At 39.5% G+C, this 20,237-nt stretch overlaps 1 protein-coding gene across 6 annotated transcripts in view; it reads right to left on the minus strand.

The window, feature by feature from the left end:
• PRELID2 (PRELI domain containing 2) overlaps nucleotides 1-20,237 on the minus strand; it is a 68,211-nt gene that overhangs the window by 21,268 nt on the left and 26,706 nt on the right. For all 6 annotated transcript variants that reach the window (XM_043590016.1, XM_043590051.1, XM_043590026.1 and 3 more), the window contains one exon: nucleotides 12,353-12,458. In XM_043590016.1, the coding sequence (XP_043445951.1) occupies nucleotides 12,353-12,458 (106 nt within the window). The remainder of the gene's footprint in view (nucleotides 1-12,352; nucleotides 12,459-20,237) is intronic.

A 20,237-nucleotide genomic window follows, 5' to 3' on the forward strand; every position in this document is an offset into this window, starting at 1 on the left:
CACAGTTGCAGCTGGCTGATCTCAGGGATTCCCAAAAGCTTTACCACTGAGCAGTCTATTACAACCCTGATGAATTCAAATGAGCCATAGAGGGATTTTAGATTCCTAAGTCTCACAGTCAAGGTAATGGCATTGTTTTAAATTCAGGAGAAGGACCAAAACTGTTATCAGTCACAGAATACTCATTTTCCCTGAGATGTTTTCACTGCAAAGGCTACATTTCTTAGGACTAAAACTCTGAGATGGCACGACAAGGCGAGCTAATGGAGAGGAGATATGGAGGAAGAGGGCAGTTATTATTACTTAACTAATCACCAGCATCTAATGAATAAATAGCGAGTAAATAAATCTACTTGAGCACTGAAGAGTATTGCCAACAGAGGTAAATTGAGAGCTAGGAAGTAAACCCTCTGGAACGAAGGACAGAAGTTCTTTCAAGTTGTTCAAGTAATGGAAAAAATCTTGAAAGATGGACAAAACCCAGAAAGAAATACAAGTCTCCAACATAAGCCCAGAAGGAAATGCAAACCTCCAACATACAGTCAGCAGATTATTAATTACACTGATGTTCACCTGTCATATTTGTGACTTTTATTTATTCTTTTGAATGACAGTTGTATTTGCTGTCTTCCTCGATCTTAGAATTACTGGGTCTTGAAAAGTCCACTCTTTTAAGGTTGGGACTACCATGCATGTGTGTCCACCAGACATTCATTTCACAGTTGAGAAACTGGGCAGCTAAGGGCAACTAGTTCAAGGTAACACGATTAAAACGCTTGGAGGAAGACTGAGGTCAAACAATTAGTTAATGACAGAAGCATTAATTTTCAATGTCTTTGGAGCAGGAACCAGAAGTCTGGGGCTAACAATTTCATTTCTTCTTCATAAAAATCCTAGGAGGGTAGAATAATTAACCCTGCTTCCCTAATGACAAATGGAAATTCTAAGAGGTTACGTCATGTTACACAGCAAGATCTCTGATAATACCCAGAGTTGGCTTGCGGTGGAAGCTGCAAAGTGGCAAAACTCTTTCATAAGGAAATTTAGCAATTTGCATCAAAGGTCTTAAAAATGTGCACACTCTTTAACCCCGGAAGTGATGAGAAATACAAGTACTTGTATTCATGGATTTACCACAATAATATCTATAATAGTGGGAAAAAAACCAGAAACCAACAATAAGGGCATTTATGCCAATGGAATATAACAAAGGCATCAAAACTCATGTTTTCAAGGAAAATGTTAACAATATGCCCATAAATGAAAAAGTTGGGCCAAATAAACAGAATAATCCCAGTGTCTTTCAAAAAATACCATACATACATGCATACATAAGCAAACATACATGAACACAAATGGAAAGAACTAAATCAAAATGGTGAATATGGAGACACTGAATGTTAAAATAATGGATTTAAAAAATGGCAAAAAATAATTTTTAAGACAACACAAACTTGACCTATACTGCCGCAATCTAAAATTTTTGTTCAGATGAGTATTTAAGAGGGTATCTACTTAAAAAAATATCTTTTTTATCAGACAACTTCTCTTAATGCTAACAATTCTTGGAGTTTCTCTCTGTCAGCCATGTTTCATATATGTGCCCTCACTTAATCTTTAAAATAACCCTGTGAAAGACAACTATTATCTCTCCATTTCAGAGATGAGAAAATTGATGATCCAAGATGTGATATGTGACATCTAGGAAATGAAAAAACCAGATGATGGACCAAAGGCCGCTTCTCTAAAGCTTCATAGTCAATCTTTGTGTTAAACACACAGCTGAAACCTTGTCTCACACTGAATAATCTTTCTAAAGACAAAGTGTACTAGGTTCAGGAGTTGACATTTGGTATATGACTATCAGGTTATCTATTTGCTTCAAAATATTTTGGTACATACAATATAATATTATGGTACATGTGTTAGTTCACATTATACATCAGGTACAGTCAGTCGCCCTAATGCAAGCTTCAGGCTCCAGGGGTTGGCTGTGAGCATTCTAATCAGCAAACTCACTTTCCAGAAATGTCAGTTACCGTTATCCTTGGAAACATCAGAGGCTTTAATAATTGGCATAAATTGTGCATTTTCACCGGTAAAATTAGTGGCTTCCTAATGGATGTGAGAAATGGGCTCTCATTAATTTAATTAGTGGAACCTAACATACAGGGATTAGCTCAACATTCCAGAGATATACTCCTTGCACAATGAAGAGCTAAGATTCTATCCAGCAAGCCCTTCACCAGCCAACTTCAAGGATGGCACCCTAAGTTTATGTATACATGGTCCTATGCCCATCCACTGGGTCAGAAGACTTGGCCGCCTGATGTTATCTTTAGAACAGCCGAATCTTGCCTTTGGAATAGAGTCAGTTCTGTTTTCAGGGAGCCATCTATTTATGCAATTTGTGGTCGGAGCGCCCAAAAGGACAGAGACTTAAACTTAAAAAACAAGTCATCTATTTTGTACCTACTTATAAATAAACGATTAATTAAATGTCTGTATGCATTGCAGAACTTTTTTATAAGCTGGGAGTGAAGTTGTAGGGGTGCAGCTAACCCTTGCCAACTTCTAATTATCAGTTCCCAATACCACCAAAAAGAATTCAACAGTTGTGCATGCAACTTGGCATACCCATCACATGAGGTCGGTGTGGTAGGCAGGTCTCACATTGCTCCCAGTGATCCCTGCCTCTTGGTATTTATGCCCTTGTGTATCCCCTTCCCTTGACTGCAGGCTATATCTCGTGACCTGCTCCTAATGAACGCAATACAGAAATAAATAGATGTCACTTCTATGATCAGGTAACAAAAACTATGGCTTTTGCTTTGCTAGTACTCTCCTGCCCCTTCTCTTGCTTGCTGCCATGTTGTGAGAGCCCCGTATGTCGAGGAACCCAGGGAGGCTGGCAGAATCCTACCAGCCAAGAGGCTCCCTACCAGGGAGGCATGGCAGCAACCATGTGAATATACCTGAAAATGAATTTTCCCCCTAGAGCCTTCTGATGAGATCCCAGCCCCAGCCGAGACACTGACTACATCCTTGTGAGACCCTGAATCAGAGGATCCAACTAAGGCACGCCCAGACTCCTGACCCGTAGAAATTGAGACACAGTAAATGTGTGCTGTAAGCTGTGGAGTGCTGGGGTAATCTGTTATACAGCCATAGGTAACTAACACAGTTTGCAAAAATGGTGCAACCAAACAGTAACCAGGTTTTTCAAATGCCCATTTGGACTACATATACAGTGTCTCAGAGTGTGTATGTATGTGTGTGTGTGTGTGTGTGTGTGTGTGTGTGTGTGTTGTGTACAGTGGCTGTGTGTTTGGAGATATATACACACACACACACATTTGTATATACCAATATATACACAAGAATACTATCTTCTGTCGCAGAGAATTATCTTCCACTATTAAAATGGATTTTTATAAACACCCTAAGGAAACAGCATGTTCAGATATCTTTAGCTATAGCATGTGTAGGCCAGACCTTCTCTAAAGCGATGTTCAAACTGTTTGACTTGCCCACATTGTTTCAGTGACAAATATTTCACATGCTGTTGAATTCAGTCTCTCTCCACTTCAGCCTCCCAATCAGCACAGGAATAATCATGGGACTAATAATGGGGCCTTGCCAGGAGAGTGGCTAAGATAACACATTATTTTATTACACATTGAAAATGTATTTCACAAACCTAAAAAAAAACAAAAAACCTCTATGCGAGTGCATAATGAGAGCTCTGCATGTCCACAGCATTTATGGCCGTCTCCAAGTGGGAAGACAACTGGGCTAAAAAAAGAACACTTGCATGACAAGAGCGTTACCACCCATTTTGTCTCCTAAGCCTCTCCCAGAAGAGTAAAATGTGAAATCTGCAAGAACCACGTGGGAGTTCACCAAAAAGTTCTTTTGATTTTCGCTTGGAATTTTAGGGGTTGGGGGCCAGAGGACTGGTGATTGTTTTAATTTGGAGAGACGGAGATAGTGATACCCAGGGCAGTAGGAACCATGTTTTCTCAATGGGAACCCTAACAACACAAGGTGACATTTTGTTTTGGGGAGTGAAAAATATCTTACACTTTTTATGTATAAAGCAATAGCATAATATAGTCTACAAAGAGATAATCAGTATAGCCATGGTATTAATATTTCATGGCGAGGGGGACAAATAGAAAAAAAGAAGTCTTAAAAGAGTCACTGGGAGTGGGTGGGTGATAATGAAGAAAAGGTTGAAAACCAAGATTCTTGCAAAGGCTCCCTTTCCAGAATTGGAGAGCACCTGCAGAGCCATACCTGCCCCACAGAATAGCCTGATCTCTGTCCTGTTTCCTTCTCTTAGGATCCCTGAGGTGGGGCTTGACTGGCCTGGGCCCCTCTCAGCTCTGCTTCAGTCACTGGCCATTTCCCCTAGGCTGCAGAAATGTGTACGAAGCCTTGCATGTGTCTCAGACTTCCCCCAAACCCTGTTTTCCTTCAGATCTTTCTGATTCCTTGATATGTTTTTTGAATGTGCTTGCTTACCTCAAGGCAAATTAACATATGTACTTGCTATCCAGGACGCTTGTCCTTGGCACTTTTCAACACTTTTCAACACCTCCAACTTTTCAACGCTTCCAACCCATCCAACCCATCATGGATCAAAACTGTCCACCAGAACATGAGATTACAGCAGACAGAGATGAAGGAAGAGTCAAGAGACAACTGAGTGGCTCTCGGACTGAGGAAAGCACCATATGGCACACTCACTAGTGTCACCAGCCAAGAGTATAGTATATATAGCACCACTCTTCTGGGCAGACGTGAAAAAAATACACAGTAATAGTACTGTGCTGCCATGGAAAAAGAGAGAGAGCTATCTCAAAAACAAACTTTTAAGCAGTTCCTCAAAAATTTAAACATAGAATTACCATACAATCCAGAAAAAGAATTGAGAGCAGAGACTTGAACAGATATTTATATACCCATATTCATGGCGGCATTATTCACAATGGCCAAAAGGTTGAAGACAACAGGCGTGCACTGACGGATGAATAAACAAGATGTGGTATACATACTCAATGGAATACTTACTACCCAGCTACAACACTGATAAACCCTGAAACCATTATGTTAAGTGAAATAAGCCAGACAGAAAAACACAAATATGGTACAATTCCACTTCCATTAAGTACCTAAAGTAGTCAAATTCACAGAGACAAAAAATAAAATGGTGGTTTCCAGGAACTAGGAGGAAGAGGAATGGGGAGTTACTATTTAATGGTTGCAGAATTATTACTTAGGAAGATGAAAAAGTTCTGGAATTGGATAGTACTGATGGTTGTACAACACTGAATGCACTTAATGATGTCAGACTGTAGACTTACATATAATTAAAATGGTAAATTTTATGTAACATATACTTTGCTACAATAAAAAGGTTTTAATGTAGTTTTTAATCCTGAGGGGGAATCAGGAGATCTTTTCTGTAGGTCTACCTCTACCTTCTTGAGTCACGATTTTGGCGAGTCAAATAACATCTTAAAAACTCATGCTTCCTTTTCTGTAACACCCTGCTTCCCAAACTTGCAGACCAACACATGTACTCAAGAGCCTCTTCTCTGTTGTGCCCCCAAGAGTCTGAGCCAGCAAGTCTTGTGTGCAGCACTTGAATCTGGATTTGATCAGCAGCTCAGGAAGGGAAGGACTTTTCATTCTGAGAATCCATAATTCCCTGACCTTTCCAACTGATGGATGACATTTTCCACTGCATCTTTTCTATGTTGCCAGCCAAACCATTCCCAACATCATCTTCACGTGTACCTTTTCTTGAGGTATAACTGGCATACATTATATTAGTCTCAGGTGTACCACATAATGAATCAGTATTTGGATATATTGTGAAATGATCACCACAGTAAGTCTATTTAACATCAGCACCATACATAGTTGCAGAATTCATTTTTCTTGTGATGGGAACTTTTAAGATTTATTCTCTTAGTAACTTGCAAATGTGCAATACAGTATTAGTAACTACAGTCACCATGCTGTACTTTATATCACCACATCTTTATTTTATAACTGCCTTTGGCAACCACTAATTTATTCTCTGTATCTATGAACCTGGCTTTTGTTTTTGTTTTAGATTCTACATATCAGTGAGCTCACAGTATTTGTATTTCTCTATCTGACTTATTTTCCTTACCATGATACCCTCAAGATCTAACCATGTTGTTAACAAATGGCAAGATTTCATTCTTTTTTATGGCTGAGTGACATTTCTCTGTGTGTGTGTGTGTGTGTGTGTGCACATGCATGCACGCACATCTTTTACATCTTTTTTATCTATTCATCCATCAGTGGATATCTAGGTCATTTCCATATCTTGCCTAATGTAAACAATGCATTATTTACGTGGGGGTACACCTATCTTTTTGAATTAGTGTTCTCATTTTCCTTGGATAAATACCCAGAAGTGGAATTGCTGGATCATATGGTGGTTCTATTTTTAATTTTTTAAGGAACCTCCATACTGTTTCCCATAAGGCTGCACCAACTTACATGCCCTTTTTTTCCATGAGGGTTCCTTTTTTTCCACATTCTCACCAACACTTATTATTTCTTGTTTATTGATACAAGTCATTCTAACAGGTGTGAAGTGGTATCCCATTGTGATTTTGATTTATACTTCCCTGATGATTTGTGATGTTCAACATTTTCTCATGCATCTGTTAGCCATCTATATGTATTCTTTGGAAAAATGTCTATTCAATTCCTCTGCCCATTTTATTGAAAATTTGTTTGGGTTTTTGTTGCTATTGTTGTTTTGTGTATGATATAATAAAGTGGTCCAGTTTCATTCTTTTGCATGCAGTTGTCCAGTATTCCCAACACTGTTTGTTGAAGAGACTGTCTTCATGGTTTCTCTGTTGTAAATTAGTTGACCATATATACATGGGTTTATTTCTGGGCTCTCTATTCTTCCCCTTTGGTCTGTGTCTGTTTTTAGGCAATACCATAATGTTTTGATGACTACAGCTTTGTAATATAGTTTGAAATCAGGGAGCACAATGCCTTCAGCTCCTTTCTCAAGAAGAAAGGCTATTTTGGGTCTTCTCTGATACCATAGAGATTTTAGGGCTGTTTATTCTATTTCTGTGAAAAATGCCACTGAACTTTTCTTTTGTAATATAAAGATATTTTCAAAACAAATAGCACAAAAACAAATCCATAGTCCATATTAAAACAGAAAAAAGGATATATCATTATAGTAAAAATGGCAGAAACACCAGCTAAACACACCCTCAAACCTGCATGGAAGTCCGGAATTTAGGCCAGGTGGAGTCTGGATAAAACCAGAGGCTGGCAGCTCTGAACAGAGCCATTCAAGACCTTTTCAACTACCAACATCATGGCCCCTCGTCCCTCTAGTCCATTCCAAGTCCTTCCACGGCAACTGAGTTCTGAGCTTCTACATTCCTCCATCCTTACTGTAAACCCCACAACTCCTTGCTCTGGCTCTATCAAGCACACCACATCTGGCCCCACACAAGTGGCTGCTTGAGGGCAGAGTGCATGGATGTGGCAGTGTGGTATTCATTAACAGTACACTCTGGAGTCAGAGAGGTTTGGGTTCAAATCCCAAGTTCACTACCCACTAATTCTGTGACCTTGAGAAAACTGCTTTGTCATTTGGGACCTCAGTTTCCCCGTGAATGAAAGAGGAAGAAGAGTTCCTATGTAATAGACTTGTTTAGAAAAGTAATTAACGTAATGTGTGCCATGTGTAGGGCATGGCATCAAGTAAGCTCTTGTAAGTACCAGTTGTTATTTGAAAATCTTTCCCAACAATGATCATAGTGCTGAGCACTGACCACCACATGGGGTTCAATAATTCTCACCATCAGCAGATGTTTATTCGTTGCCTGCCAGGCCTTCCACCCTGAGCCAGAATCTGTGAAGTAAAGCTGTATAAGGCACAGCCTCCAATCTTATGAATTGTTTCATTCCTGCTTGTGTCTCCAGCACCTTACCCAATGCCTGGCACACAGGTGATACTCAAACTGTTTGTGGAACTACACTTCTGAGTTTAAAATCTATTGGGTATTCATATGGGTTTGGAAAACAAACAAACATGCAACCATAAAAAGAAAGTATGAAAAGGAAGTATGTGAGTAGGTTTTTTTTTTAATTCTTGAAAACAAAAATAACACCTTACATATATTTGACCTGTGTTCTTCAATCTACTGAAAGCTTTCAAACATAGTTTTCATACCTATCTTCGGGAATGCATTAAAGTTTCCATCTTGTTGACAAGTACATACAGGATCAGGGGAATAAAGTGATTTGTGCCACATTACAAAGATGAGCTTTAGTGGGCTATAAGTTCAGAACAGCTTCTATTTCAAAAGCATAGCTCTTGACTTGGCTACCAGGGGGCAATCTCCATTCTCCTGCCCACGTACTTCCATTCTCAGAGAAAAGGGAAGTCCGAGCAGTATATGAAAAGTCAGCATTTGTGTTAGAAGGGCCCCCAAATTGTATGTCACCTCAAAGTAGTGAAAGGAGGAGAGAAAAATAATTGCAAAAGCCACCAGAGGCACAGAAATACAAGTGACCTCACCTCGGGGGTTCATATCTAGGGCCAGCTTTTAATTTACAAACACAAAGATACTGAATTTGCAAGTGTCTCATTTTGCTTTTTCTAGAAAAAAATAGATATCAGATCCCACCTTTACCATCACTAAACAGTCTCAAGAATAAAGTCCTAAATAAACTCACCTAAAACACTCTCAGGATGACTTCCATCGAAGCCATTTATACAGGCTCAACTGTGAAGGTTTATCAGGAAGTCAGGCTGATACCGGAAAACATCCCCACTTGGCTAAAAGGTAAAAGACCATTTAGCACAAGTGGCTTCTAAGATTGAAAAGCTAACTCATTAAGCCTCTTAAAAAAAAAAAAAGAGGAAAGCCAGAAAAGGCAAAACCTCACAGGAAAAATATATTCTTACTTCTGAGCAAAAGCAAGAATACGCAGGAATTACTTGGGTTTCTTACTTTAAAAATTTAAAGTCACTTCAGGTGCCTCGTGGCTCAGCTGGTTAAGCATCTGACTCTAGATTTCAGCTTGGGTCATAATCTCACGGTTCTTGAGTTCAAACCCTGCATCAGGCTTTGAGCTGGAAGTGTGGAGCTTGCTTGGGATTCTCTCTCTCTGTCTCTCTCTCTTTCTGTCTCTACCCCTGCCCAGGTCTCTTTCAAAGTAAGTAAATAAACTTAAAAAATTTAAATCCACTTGATGATTTCCAGATAATACTCATCAGAAACCAAATGAGATATAGCTGTGCATTCTATCTCCTTTCTACCCATTTCCACATGAATGTAGGAACGCTGCCCAAGCTATGATAGGTTGAGAGGAATTGGAATTAAGATTCATAAAACCCCCTCTCTGCCATCAAGAACATACAATCTACTGTGAGATCATGCCAGAAACCCTTGGGAGTATTTACCCATCCCACCACTCTTTTCCCTGGGACATGACTTCCCACCCAATCCAGTCACGACCTGGGATGAGCCATATTCGTAAAACCTGACGTCCACCCTCCTGGCTACGCTTGACCTATGAAATGCCAACAAGAGTCCCTTCCAAAGAATTTGGAAGTGAATGAAATAAGCAGACAGTCTCTCGGTTGGCCAAAACTCTATACAAGATGTACACCTGCACTGTAGAGGCCCACATGATAAGAAAGAGAATACAACAGATGCATACTCTTACAGACAAGTGCTGAAGAAGGAATAGTATCTGGGTTCCTGGCATCTCTCAGTCCCAGGGCAGAACATTCTGAAGCCTGCCCGCCTCACAGCCCTTGTACCCTTACAATGAATGAGCTAGCCTAAAGTAGTTTCTATTACTTATAACCAAAGAGTCCTAATAACTACAGAGAAAGTAAGACTACAACACAAATGCATCTGATACACAGCAAAGGTGCTGAGTGGGCAAACCATCTGCTTTGTTTATCTGAAAAATCTTGCAGAGTAAAGTGGCAAGGGGTAAGACTTGTAAAACATGGGGATGTGAGTTCAGACTCCACCTTTTGCTCTCCTTAAGACCTTGAGTAAATCCATTTAAAAGCCCATGCTTACCACAGAGCCTAGCAAAAAGCAGGTGCTCCACGTATACGTGTAAGAAAAAAGGCAGACAAGCAGCCACCCACATATTAGGTGCACTTAACTCTTCCAAGACATTTCTCATCGATAAAATGGGACTAATAATGTTCACTTTATGCATCGCACAGGATCAGAATATCCACAACCACTGTATGGTTAAAAGTCATTACAAGGTTCAGATTGATGGACAGGTCGAACATAAACCCATCTGAATTAATCAAGGACTATTTATTTATCTAAAGCAGGGGTTGGCAAACTATATAGCCCACAGGCCAAATCCAGTCCACCACCAGTGTTTGTGTGATCCACAAGAATGGTTTTCACAAATGAACATTTGCAATTTGATGGTAGGGAACACTAACTCTGAATCACAATTTAGCTAAACGTTATGTTCTCCCACAAAATGGAATCCCATTTTTCTGATCAGAAGAACTATATTACAAAAAAATTCAACTATTACTATATTTTTAATTTTGTAAATAAAAAAAATTGTGGAAACTTGTTTCTCTCTTGCTATAAAGCCCCAACATAATATCTCCAGTTTGCTTCTTGGCCCACAAAGCCTAACGTATTGACTATCTGGTTCTTTACAGAAAATTTTTCTCAATCTTGATCAAAAGAGTGTATGATACTCAGGGATATGGCAGTGAAATTATTTCTGTCATCAGACCCGTTAATTTCACGGTGCAATTTTGCACAACATGTGGGTTTTTACACAGGCATACTTTGCAATATAGCAGAAAAACTTCCAATCATGTGTGAGTGAGTAAGGTCATATCAGACCTTCTAGAAGCCCAGCTATCCACTTCAAGCCCAGATTCAACAGGCTGGGCCAGTCTGGATATGTGCATTTCTGAGACAGGAATACACCATTAATCTTGACAGTATGTTTATGGAGTACAGTACAGTATCAAATGCTCGTTCATCATCCTCAGCCTCCCAGACTAACACATCATGGTCCAGGCTCATTCTTGAACCTAGATCTGCAAAGCGAGAACAAAGGTTTGTTACCCAGATAATCTCTGGAGCCACAACAATATTCCTTCAGACCAGCCATTAAACCTATTATTCTACAAGACAAAACAAGGTAACATATGCATAGCATATGTCCTGAGTAAATCCAGGAAGTAAGTGATTATGCCCCTTATCACAATAACAACAACAACAATTTAAAAGTACAATATTATATATAAAACAAGTTAATAAAAATTAAATAATAATTTCTCAATACTTCAGAACACCTGTAATAAGCATATCATAATGCATAAGGAATAGACTTTACCCTAAAGACGTTTTGAAAATAATGCTGTGAAGGCAAGAAAATGAGACATATAAATTTCTCTATATAAGACAGATTAAAAATAGAATAGCTCTATTTATTTATTTTATTTTATTTTTACATTTATTCATTTTTGAGAGACAGAGAGAGACAGAGCACAACCGGGGGAGGGGCAGAGAGAGAGGGAGACACAGAATCCGAAGCAGGCTCCAGGCTCCCAGCTATCAGCACAGAGCCCAACGCGGGGCTTGAACTCACAAACCACAAGATCATGACATGAGCCAAAGTCGGATGCACAACCAACTGAGCCACTCAGGTGCCCCAAGAATAGCTCTATTTAAAACAGGGTACCAACCTTAGACTCTAAGGTGGTCTCTAAATCACCTTCATGGAACCCTAAACTCCCACAGAATTTGAAAAACACAAGAAGTGACAACCAGGAACTCAAGGTCTCTGTATCTTCTTCATCCATAATAACAGAACAACAAAAATAGCTACTTCAAAGGTTTGTATTAAATAATAAATAAAAATTCTTTTTACGGTGAGTAGTTCATAATAAGGGCTCAATAAATACTAGCTATTATCTTTTTCACTAAATGGGTGTCATTATACTGAATATACTGAAAATGTAATTACTCATTCTGATTATATCTCTTAGTTCTCCATATTATTACATATTCTTTACTGGCATAGTTTTAATTTAATGGGTCACAAATGGCATTTAAGTTTTACTTTGATTTGGATGTATGCAATAATTAGCAAAGATACTTATTTTTGCATCTATTTGTTTATTTTTTATTTGTTTGTTTATAAACTGTATTTTTTTCTCATCGTGTCTGCTCAGGAGCCTTATTCAATAACCCAACGGGAATCTTCATGATTTCTTAAAATAAATATTGGTTCAAAGTAAAAACAAGCTTACCCTCTGGGCTCCCTGTCTTAAGAATGTGCTGGCAAAAGTCTCCAAAATGCAGTTGAGAAAGCCAGCCCCTGTAATTGAAATTCTGCCTCTCTGAATGAACTCTGTCCTGTAAAAAAAAAAAAAAAAAATCATTGATGTCATTCTACATTTGGATATTTAAACTACAGAGATTTCCCAAAGCATTACCATTTAAAGTCAACACAAAACAATATTCATAATAATTCAATAACTGCCTGTTACAACAAAAGTTTTGTTAAAAAGAGATTTACAGTTTATATAAGCAATTGTTTTATTCAAGTTAAGAATATTTCATGTTGCTAAAAGAGTAAATTTTAATTTTCTCATCACACACAAAAATAATTGTGTGAGAGGTGATGGGTGCGTATTATGGTAATCATTTTGCAATACATACATATATAAAATTATGTTGTACACCTTACACTATGTTATATGCCAATTAAGCCAAGAGAAAAAAGAAAATATATATAGCTTCATTATTCTAAGTGTAACTACTGCAGAATATAGGATGTCTAGTCATAGCTAAGACTACATAATCCCATGATAAAATTGTGATAGTCAGGAGATCTGTACTCTATCTTTAAAATGTTGTTCTTCTTGGGGAGCCTGGGTGGCTCAGTCAGTTAAGTATCCTCCTTCAGTTCTGGTCATGATCTCACGGCTTGTGAGTTCAAGCCCCGCGTTGGGCTCTGTGCTGACGGCTCAGAGCCTAGAGCCTGCTTTTGACTCTGTCTCCCTATCTCTCTGTTCCTACCCTGTTCATGCTCTGTCTCTCCCTCTCTCTCAGGAATAAATACACATTTAAAAAAATATTTTTAATACATAAATAAAATGTTGTTCTTGACTCACAATAAACTTAACTAATTCCAATTAAAATATATGTATATATTATTATGAATATATATATATTCATTTCATGCTGCAAAATGGCCTTTTAAAATTGAGTCTGAGATAATTATCAGATGTAGGACTTTGGTTAGATTACTAAGACTCTCTTAACTCAGTTTCCTCATATGTAAAAATGGGAATATTCATAGTATCTTTCATTCACAACTATCTTGAGAAGTAAATATGAACTGTTCCTCAGACACAACAAGCCTTCATTAAATGTTAGCCACTATTACTACAGAGGGAGCGAGACAGACAGTAGAGACAGAGACTAGAAAGTCAGAAGCCTGAGATGACTTCTTTAAGCCTTGATTGGAGGGGAGGGGGGTTGAGATAAGGTGTGCCACTCTGCTATTTAGAGTTCTACCAATATTAAATTATCTCTATTTCATAAAACAGAGAACACTTGAGAGTGACATCAGAAAGATGTCAGAATTACCCCCAGGCCCTCACTCCCCCAAGGATGTTCCACCTTACTAATCTATGGACCAACTTGCCTTTGGGAGAACACTAGAACTAGTTAAGAGTTTGCAGGTGAGTACAAAGTCAAGAAGAGCCACATCAAAGTTATCATAACTCTTATTAGACCTTCTGTCTAATTCTCTAGTAGCAGTAGCCTCTACATGCAAATCGTGCAATCAGTAAAAAGAAGCCTTCAGATTCCTCTTTCTCTCTCTCCCTCCCTCTCCCCCCTCCCATACACACACACACACACACACACACACACACACACACACAGCTATCCTAGCCAATGTGACATAAACAGCCTAGGCAAATAGTCTGTCTAGGCAAAGCAGCCTCCACCTCTTAGATTTAAGCCTATTTAAAATGATTTGTTCATGTAAAACTACATCCTAGTGACACTAATCTTTCCTGTCTTTATTCTAGATTAGTCAGAGTAGAATTTTACAGTGATTTTAATATTTAAAAATGAAAAGTTGAGCAGTCTTACACTCTTGGGAGAGATAAACTCTTCAGTCCTCAAGGCAAGTGTAGGTGAGGGATTAATAAAAGTCTCTCTTACATCATATTCTAACCAGTATTTCTTTCTGCTACTTTTGGGAGATGGAAGTGTGCAGAAAAGCACTCTCATGGTTTGCCCACATATCAAAGAATAACAGGGCAGTAAAGCAGGGTCATGCCCTACCATCACTGAAATGAGAGTTTATCCTAGTATATTTTAAGACTGCCAGAGAAGGAAATGTTGCACTTTCCCTCAATAATTCATTGACAAAGCACATCAGACATTTTCTTCCTACTACACATAGCTAACCTAAATCCCTCATGCTAGATAAGCCTTCTTTAAAGCTCTGTGCAAAACACAGCAGGTTATACAACAATATACAGATTAATTTCAGGTCTTTAAAAAGAAGAAGAAGAAGGAGAAGGAGAAAGAAAAAAAGATGGACGAATAGAAAGATGAGTGGACAGAGCTGAAATATGAAAAGAATCTCTGGACATTAGAATCATGGGTATTATCTCCTTATGTTCTTTTTAGTAATTTTCTATAATATATATTACTTGGCAATCACCCAAATAGTAAGGACTTGAAAATCATTTATATATAAACAAAAAGTTATTCTTTTAAAGGCTCTGTGCTCCCAAGAACCATTCTCAGCAAAAGTACATGCTAACTTCTGATTTACCATTCACTTAAAATCTCATTAAGTCACCTCCTTGGCTTTCCCTTTCCAACACTATATAACCTCTGGTTTTTGTGCCTTTTGTTCTAAGATTTTCTACTGCCCCCAAACTTGTAGTGTTTGTTTCACTCAAGAGACATAAAGATGGGGGCGCCTGGGTGGCGCAGTCGGTTAAGCGTCCGACTTCAGCCAGGTCACGATCTCGCGGTCCGGGAGTTCGAGCCCCACGTCAGGCTCTGGGCTGATGGCTCAGAGCCTGGAGCCTGTTTCCGATTCTGTGTCTCCCTCTCTCTCTGCCCCTCCCCCGTTCATGCTCTGTCTCTCTCTGTCCCAAAAATAAATAAACGTTGAAAAAAAAATTAAAAAAAAAAAGAGACATAAAGATGATTCAAGTTTTCCTACATCTATCTTTTATCTCTGTTAGGTCTAAAGAAAGGATTGCATCACACGATGTTATATATCCAGGGTCACTTTTACTCTTCAAAAACCATATAATAGAGTGTATTATGTACCAGACACTGTATTATCTTCTGAGGTTGTTACTTTTTTTTAATTTTTTAATGTTTATTTTTTGAGAGACAGAGTGTGAGCAGGGGAGGGGCAGAGAATGAGAGAGACACAGAATCCGAAGCAGGTTCCAGGCTTTGAGCTGTCATCACAGAGCCCAACACGGGGCTCAAACCCACAAACCATGAGATCAAGACCTGAGCCCAAGTTGGATGCTTAATGGACTGAGCCACCCAGGCGTCCCTGAGGTTGTTACTCTTAAAACATTTTCTCTCTTTTATATGTGAGGAAATTGTGTAAAGAGAAGATAAATAACTTGTTCAAGATCATGTAGCTTGGTTGCATGTAGATTCAGTATCCATTGCTTCAAAACCCCAGGCCTGCTCCTACATCCGTTAAAGACACCATCATCCTCCTAGTCTATGATATTAGAGGCCTCAGCGACATGGAAGTAAACTCCCTTTCTAATCAACCCAAGCATTTAATCAGTCACCAGACTGTACTTATTTTTCTTCTAACGTCTCTCAACAGTCCGTGTCATTCTCTCCCCTGCTACTGGGAATGCCAGGGGTTAGCATAGCAATTTTCTCTTTCCAGGACCACAACTGCCTCTCAGGGGGATCCCTGTCTCCAGCATGGACTCTGTATAATCCACACTGCCCAAAGCCAGTTTCCTAAACACATGCTGATCTAGTCACTGGCTGTTCACTAAGTCACAGACAATAAACCCTGCATGGTCAGTTGAGATTCATCCATATTATTGCATGTAGCTGTCGTTTGTTCATTTTCATGGCTGCATAGTGTTCCGCTGTTTGAAAATACTCGCAACTGGGGCGCCTGGGTGGCGCAGTCGGTTAAGCGTCCGACTTCAGCCAGGTCGCGATCTCGCGGTCCGTGAGTTCGAGCCCCGCGTCAGGCTCTGGGCTGATGGCTCAGAGCCTGGAGCCTGTTTCCGATTCTGTGTCTCCCTCTCTCGCTGCCCCTCGCCCGTTCATGTTCTGTCTCTCTCTGTCCCAAAAATAAAAAAAATAAAAAATAAAAAAAAAGAAAATACTCGCAATTATTTGTCCATTCTACTGAAGATGAACATTTTATAATGCATCCAGGTACATATGTACACAAGTGCCTCTAGACTACCTAACAGCTGAATTTCTGGGTCTGTCTTTACTAGATGATGTCAACGGTTTTTCTAGATAGTTCTATTTGTACATTTTTTATTGCCTCAATGGCAACTTCAATGGCTAGCCCCTGGTGGAAAACCAATAGCGCATTAGGAACAAAAGCACGGACAGAAGGAAAGTGGGTGCAGAAGAGAAGGAAGCAAAAAAAATGGGCCAATTTATAGTTCATCTCAATACTTTTGTCAGGGAAATTGAATCAAGTATCTCAAGATTTCTACCTGCTGACATCAGTAAGGGGCAGCCCTCACCTGGCTAAGAGATAAGACACCCCAGTATCTGGAAAATTATGTTAAAAGAGGAGGCTCACTCACTCACGCGGTGCCTGTATCCAGGCCACATCTATTGCTTTGTCCACAGGCAGGTGTAAGTCAACACAGAAGACAATGGAATCATGACAGGTAAAGAACACCTCAAACTTAGGAACACCTTTGTGAAAGTGAATGGCGGTGTGTACAATCAGTCTCCTACTTTTAGGTCATTTAAAAATGTGTTTCCTTCTGGATTTGGGAAAATTAAAAAAAAAAAAGCTCAGAGGAAATATGGATAAATTAATTCCCAGAGCACGCAGCCACCAGCTCTGAATCCTCAAAATGGCAGTTTCCGGGAAAGCGAAAGCTCTTAATGAGATCCTGTCCTTGAGTTATTGACTGGTTAGGTATGGCAAATCTTGCCTAATTGTTTTCATGATGGGAATTTAATTAAAGTGTCTTGGAGGGGGAAAAAAGTTCCCAAAGATATTCCTGTTGTGATGACACCTCAGTTCTAATCATGGTGATTTTGGCATTCTCCTGTAACCACAGAGGGGTAGCCCAAAAGAAAGGCAGGGTGTGCAGGTCAGGTTGCCTGCTCTTGCCCCTGCTAAGCCCCTGGGTCTAGCAGTCACACAGAGAATACATGAAATCCACCAAGCCAGAACATGCAGTCTGTCCCACCCCATCTGACCAAGCCCATTTATGCCATAATGCTTCTGCAGAGAACCCATTCAATTTACAGAGATCTCAAGTGCTAAGCAGTTGTCAGCCTTCACATACACAAACACACACAAACACACACACACACACACACACACACACAGAAAAAGACAACAGAGATTAAGGGTGGAGCTCCTGGAGTCAGATTACCTGGATTCACATCTCATCTCTAACCTGCCTAATAGGCAAGTCCCTGATGCTCTGTGATGTGCAGTCTTCTCAGTAAAATGGGATTAATGACACCTATGACACAGGTTGTTCCAAAGGTGAATAAGGTCTTATGTGTCAAGCACTTGAGGTGATATGGGTAACCATTCAATAAATGTTAGTTAATAATACTAACCCCACTACTATGACTACTCCTACAACTACTAATGCCATTTAATACTACCATCATTATTATTACCATTTACACAAAGACAAAAACAGTGTCTGAGAAGTTAAATGCTCACAGCACAAATTCCAAGTATGGTCAATCCCCAAACCTTCGTACCTCATTAACTTCTAGGTGACACTCAATCACCCTAAACCACTTGGAAATGAATCTCTCCCTCCCCATTCTGGCATCCAAAGCCCTTCGGGCTCCAGAGCCCTCTCTTCTCACCAACCTCCTCCCCACCCTGCTATCACACATCACACATACACTCTGCACACCAGCCATGTGAAACCAAACACCCCACTAGCCTCTCTAACCCCCACTCCTAGAGCCCCCCCCCCAGCTGCTCTAATGCCTCCTGGGAATGGGTTATTAGCAACAGCTCTCATTATTAACAGTGAGCTGCAGCAGGGAATACTATAATGCTAAGGAATAATCAAATGGTGGAATCTCAGGAGCCCGATAGCCTAGTGGAGGTACATATTTTAGGTCAGGGAGGCTCACTCTCTTAAAGCACAGTGTTTAAGAATTGATAACCAATTATAATAGGTAACACTTGTTAATAGCTTACTGTGGTAAAGCACTGTATTAAGTCCTTTATATACACACATTTCAGTTAATTCTCACAACAATCTTATGAGGTAATACAACCCCATATTACAGATAAAAAAAAAACTGAGGTCCAAAGATGCAAATTTGTAAAGTCTCAAAAAAATAAGTGACAGAACCACTATTTAAATCCACACGGTTAACCTCAGATCCCATATCCCCACAATCCTACTACCTAGAAAAATGTCTATTCAGTGCAAGCTTACTGGCATCCTGAGTGGTGGGCAAAGTTTCAAAATCTGTAACAGTTTGTGAACCTGTCCAATCAGAGTCTTATCTTGGGATATCAGGCCTCCCAGTACATCCCATTTGGTGCTGACTTCAAGGACACATCAGTCACACAATGCTCACCTCTCAGAAGGGCTCCCCACTTAGTTAAATGATCTGACGTCACTGGTTTTGAAGTTCTCAAACATTTAAAACAAGGAACCCTGAATTTTCGTTTTGCACGGCCTTGCAAATTACGTAGCCATTCCTGATCCCAATTCCAAAGTAGGTCTATACAACACTGCCAACTGCCATGCCCTTGGGGAGTTTTCTGAGATGCTTAGAAATGCACGCTTCAGCTTAGCAATATGTAACCTAATAAATGCCTCAAACACATACAAACCCTTAGACTCATATATCTACTTCTAAAAATATGTCCTAAGCAAATAATCTTAGTTGAGGGCTTAGAGCAGCCTATAAAGATATTCCTCATATCATTATTTATAACAGCAAATAACGAGAAATAATGCAAATGCCCAACACAGACACTTAATGAAACACACTAGAATAATTTTATCCAACGAATACATCTAAACAACCATAGAAAGTCATTTTAAAATGACACATTTAATAAGGAAAGACAGTCCCAAATGTAATTTTAAATTAATGTAAAAGTCAGAATACTATGTACAATAGGATTCCATGTTTGCAAAAGTGATTTTTCTGCAGAATGAGTAAATAAACTGTAGCAACTACAGTATGCTACCCAACACTGGGAAAACAAGTACTGATACACCCGGATGAGGCTCCCAGACACAAGATTTAGCAAAAGAAAACTGATACAACAGAGTACGGAGTCCATTCCACATGAAGACCAACAACAGGCAGCATTAAGCTATAAGGATGGAGGTCAGAATGCTGGCTCCCTTTGGAGCCGCCAACTACTAGAAAGCACACACCTGAAGAGGGCATGAACATAATCTGTTTTTTCTTACATGTATTTTGCAACTGTCCTACAATGAGAGGAAATGCGTGTAGAAAACAAACAGGAAAGATTATTTTAATGTATGATAATAAAGGACAACTGGAGAAAGACTCACCCAAACTAGACCTATATGAGGGGCCAGGTTTTCCTACCTTCAGACAAGAGTCTATTGAGTCATCTTAGAGCAGAGGGATATTACCCCATAAATTACCCGCTAAATTCCTCCCAATTCTCCAACCGTCTTGAGGTCAGGCACATAGAGTGGAGCTGCCTCGACCTCCTGCACAGAAAAGGTCTCAAAATGTAGCTGTTTAAATGCAGACCAGGAAACTGAACTCAACCTGGCTTTTTTATTCTCTATCTCCTTGCCTAGCTACCACTATTATCCTTGATTGGAAAGACAACAACGAAGCTCCCAGGTGTCAGTTCTCAACCCCATGTAGGAGGCACACCCTGAGACCAGACAGATGGGCATCAGATTCCTGGTGTGCTGTCTTAAG

Source organism: Prionailurus bengalensis, chromosome A1 (assembly GCF_016509475.1).
Source record: "Prionailurus bengalensis isolate Pbe53 chromosome A1, Fcat_Pben_1.1_paternal_pri, whole genome shotgun sequence".
Classification (NCBI taxonomy): domain Eukaryota; kingdom Metazoa; phylum Chordata; class Mammalia; order Carnivora; family Felidae; genus Prionailurus; species Prionailurus bengalensis.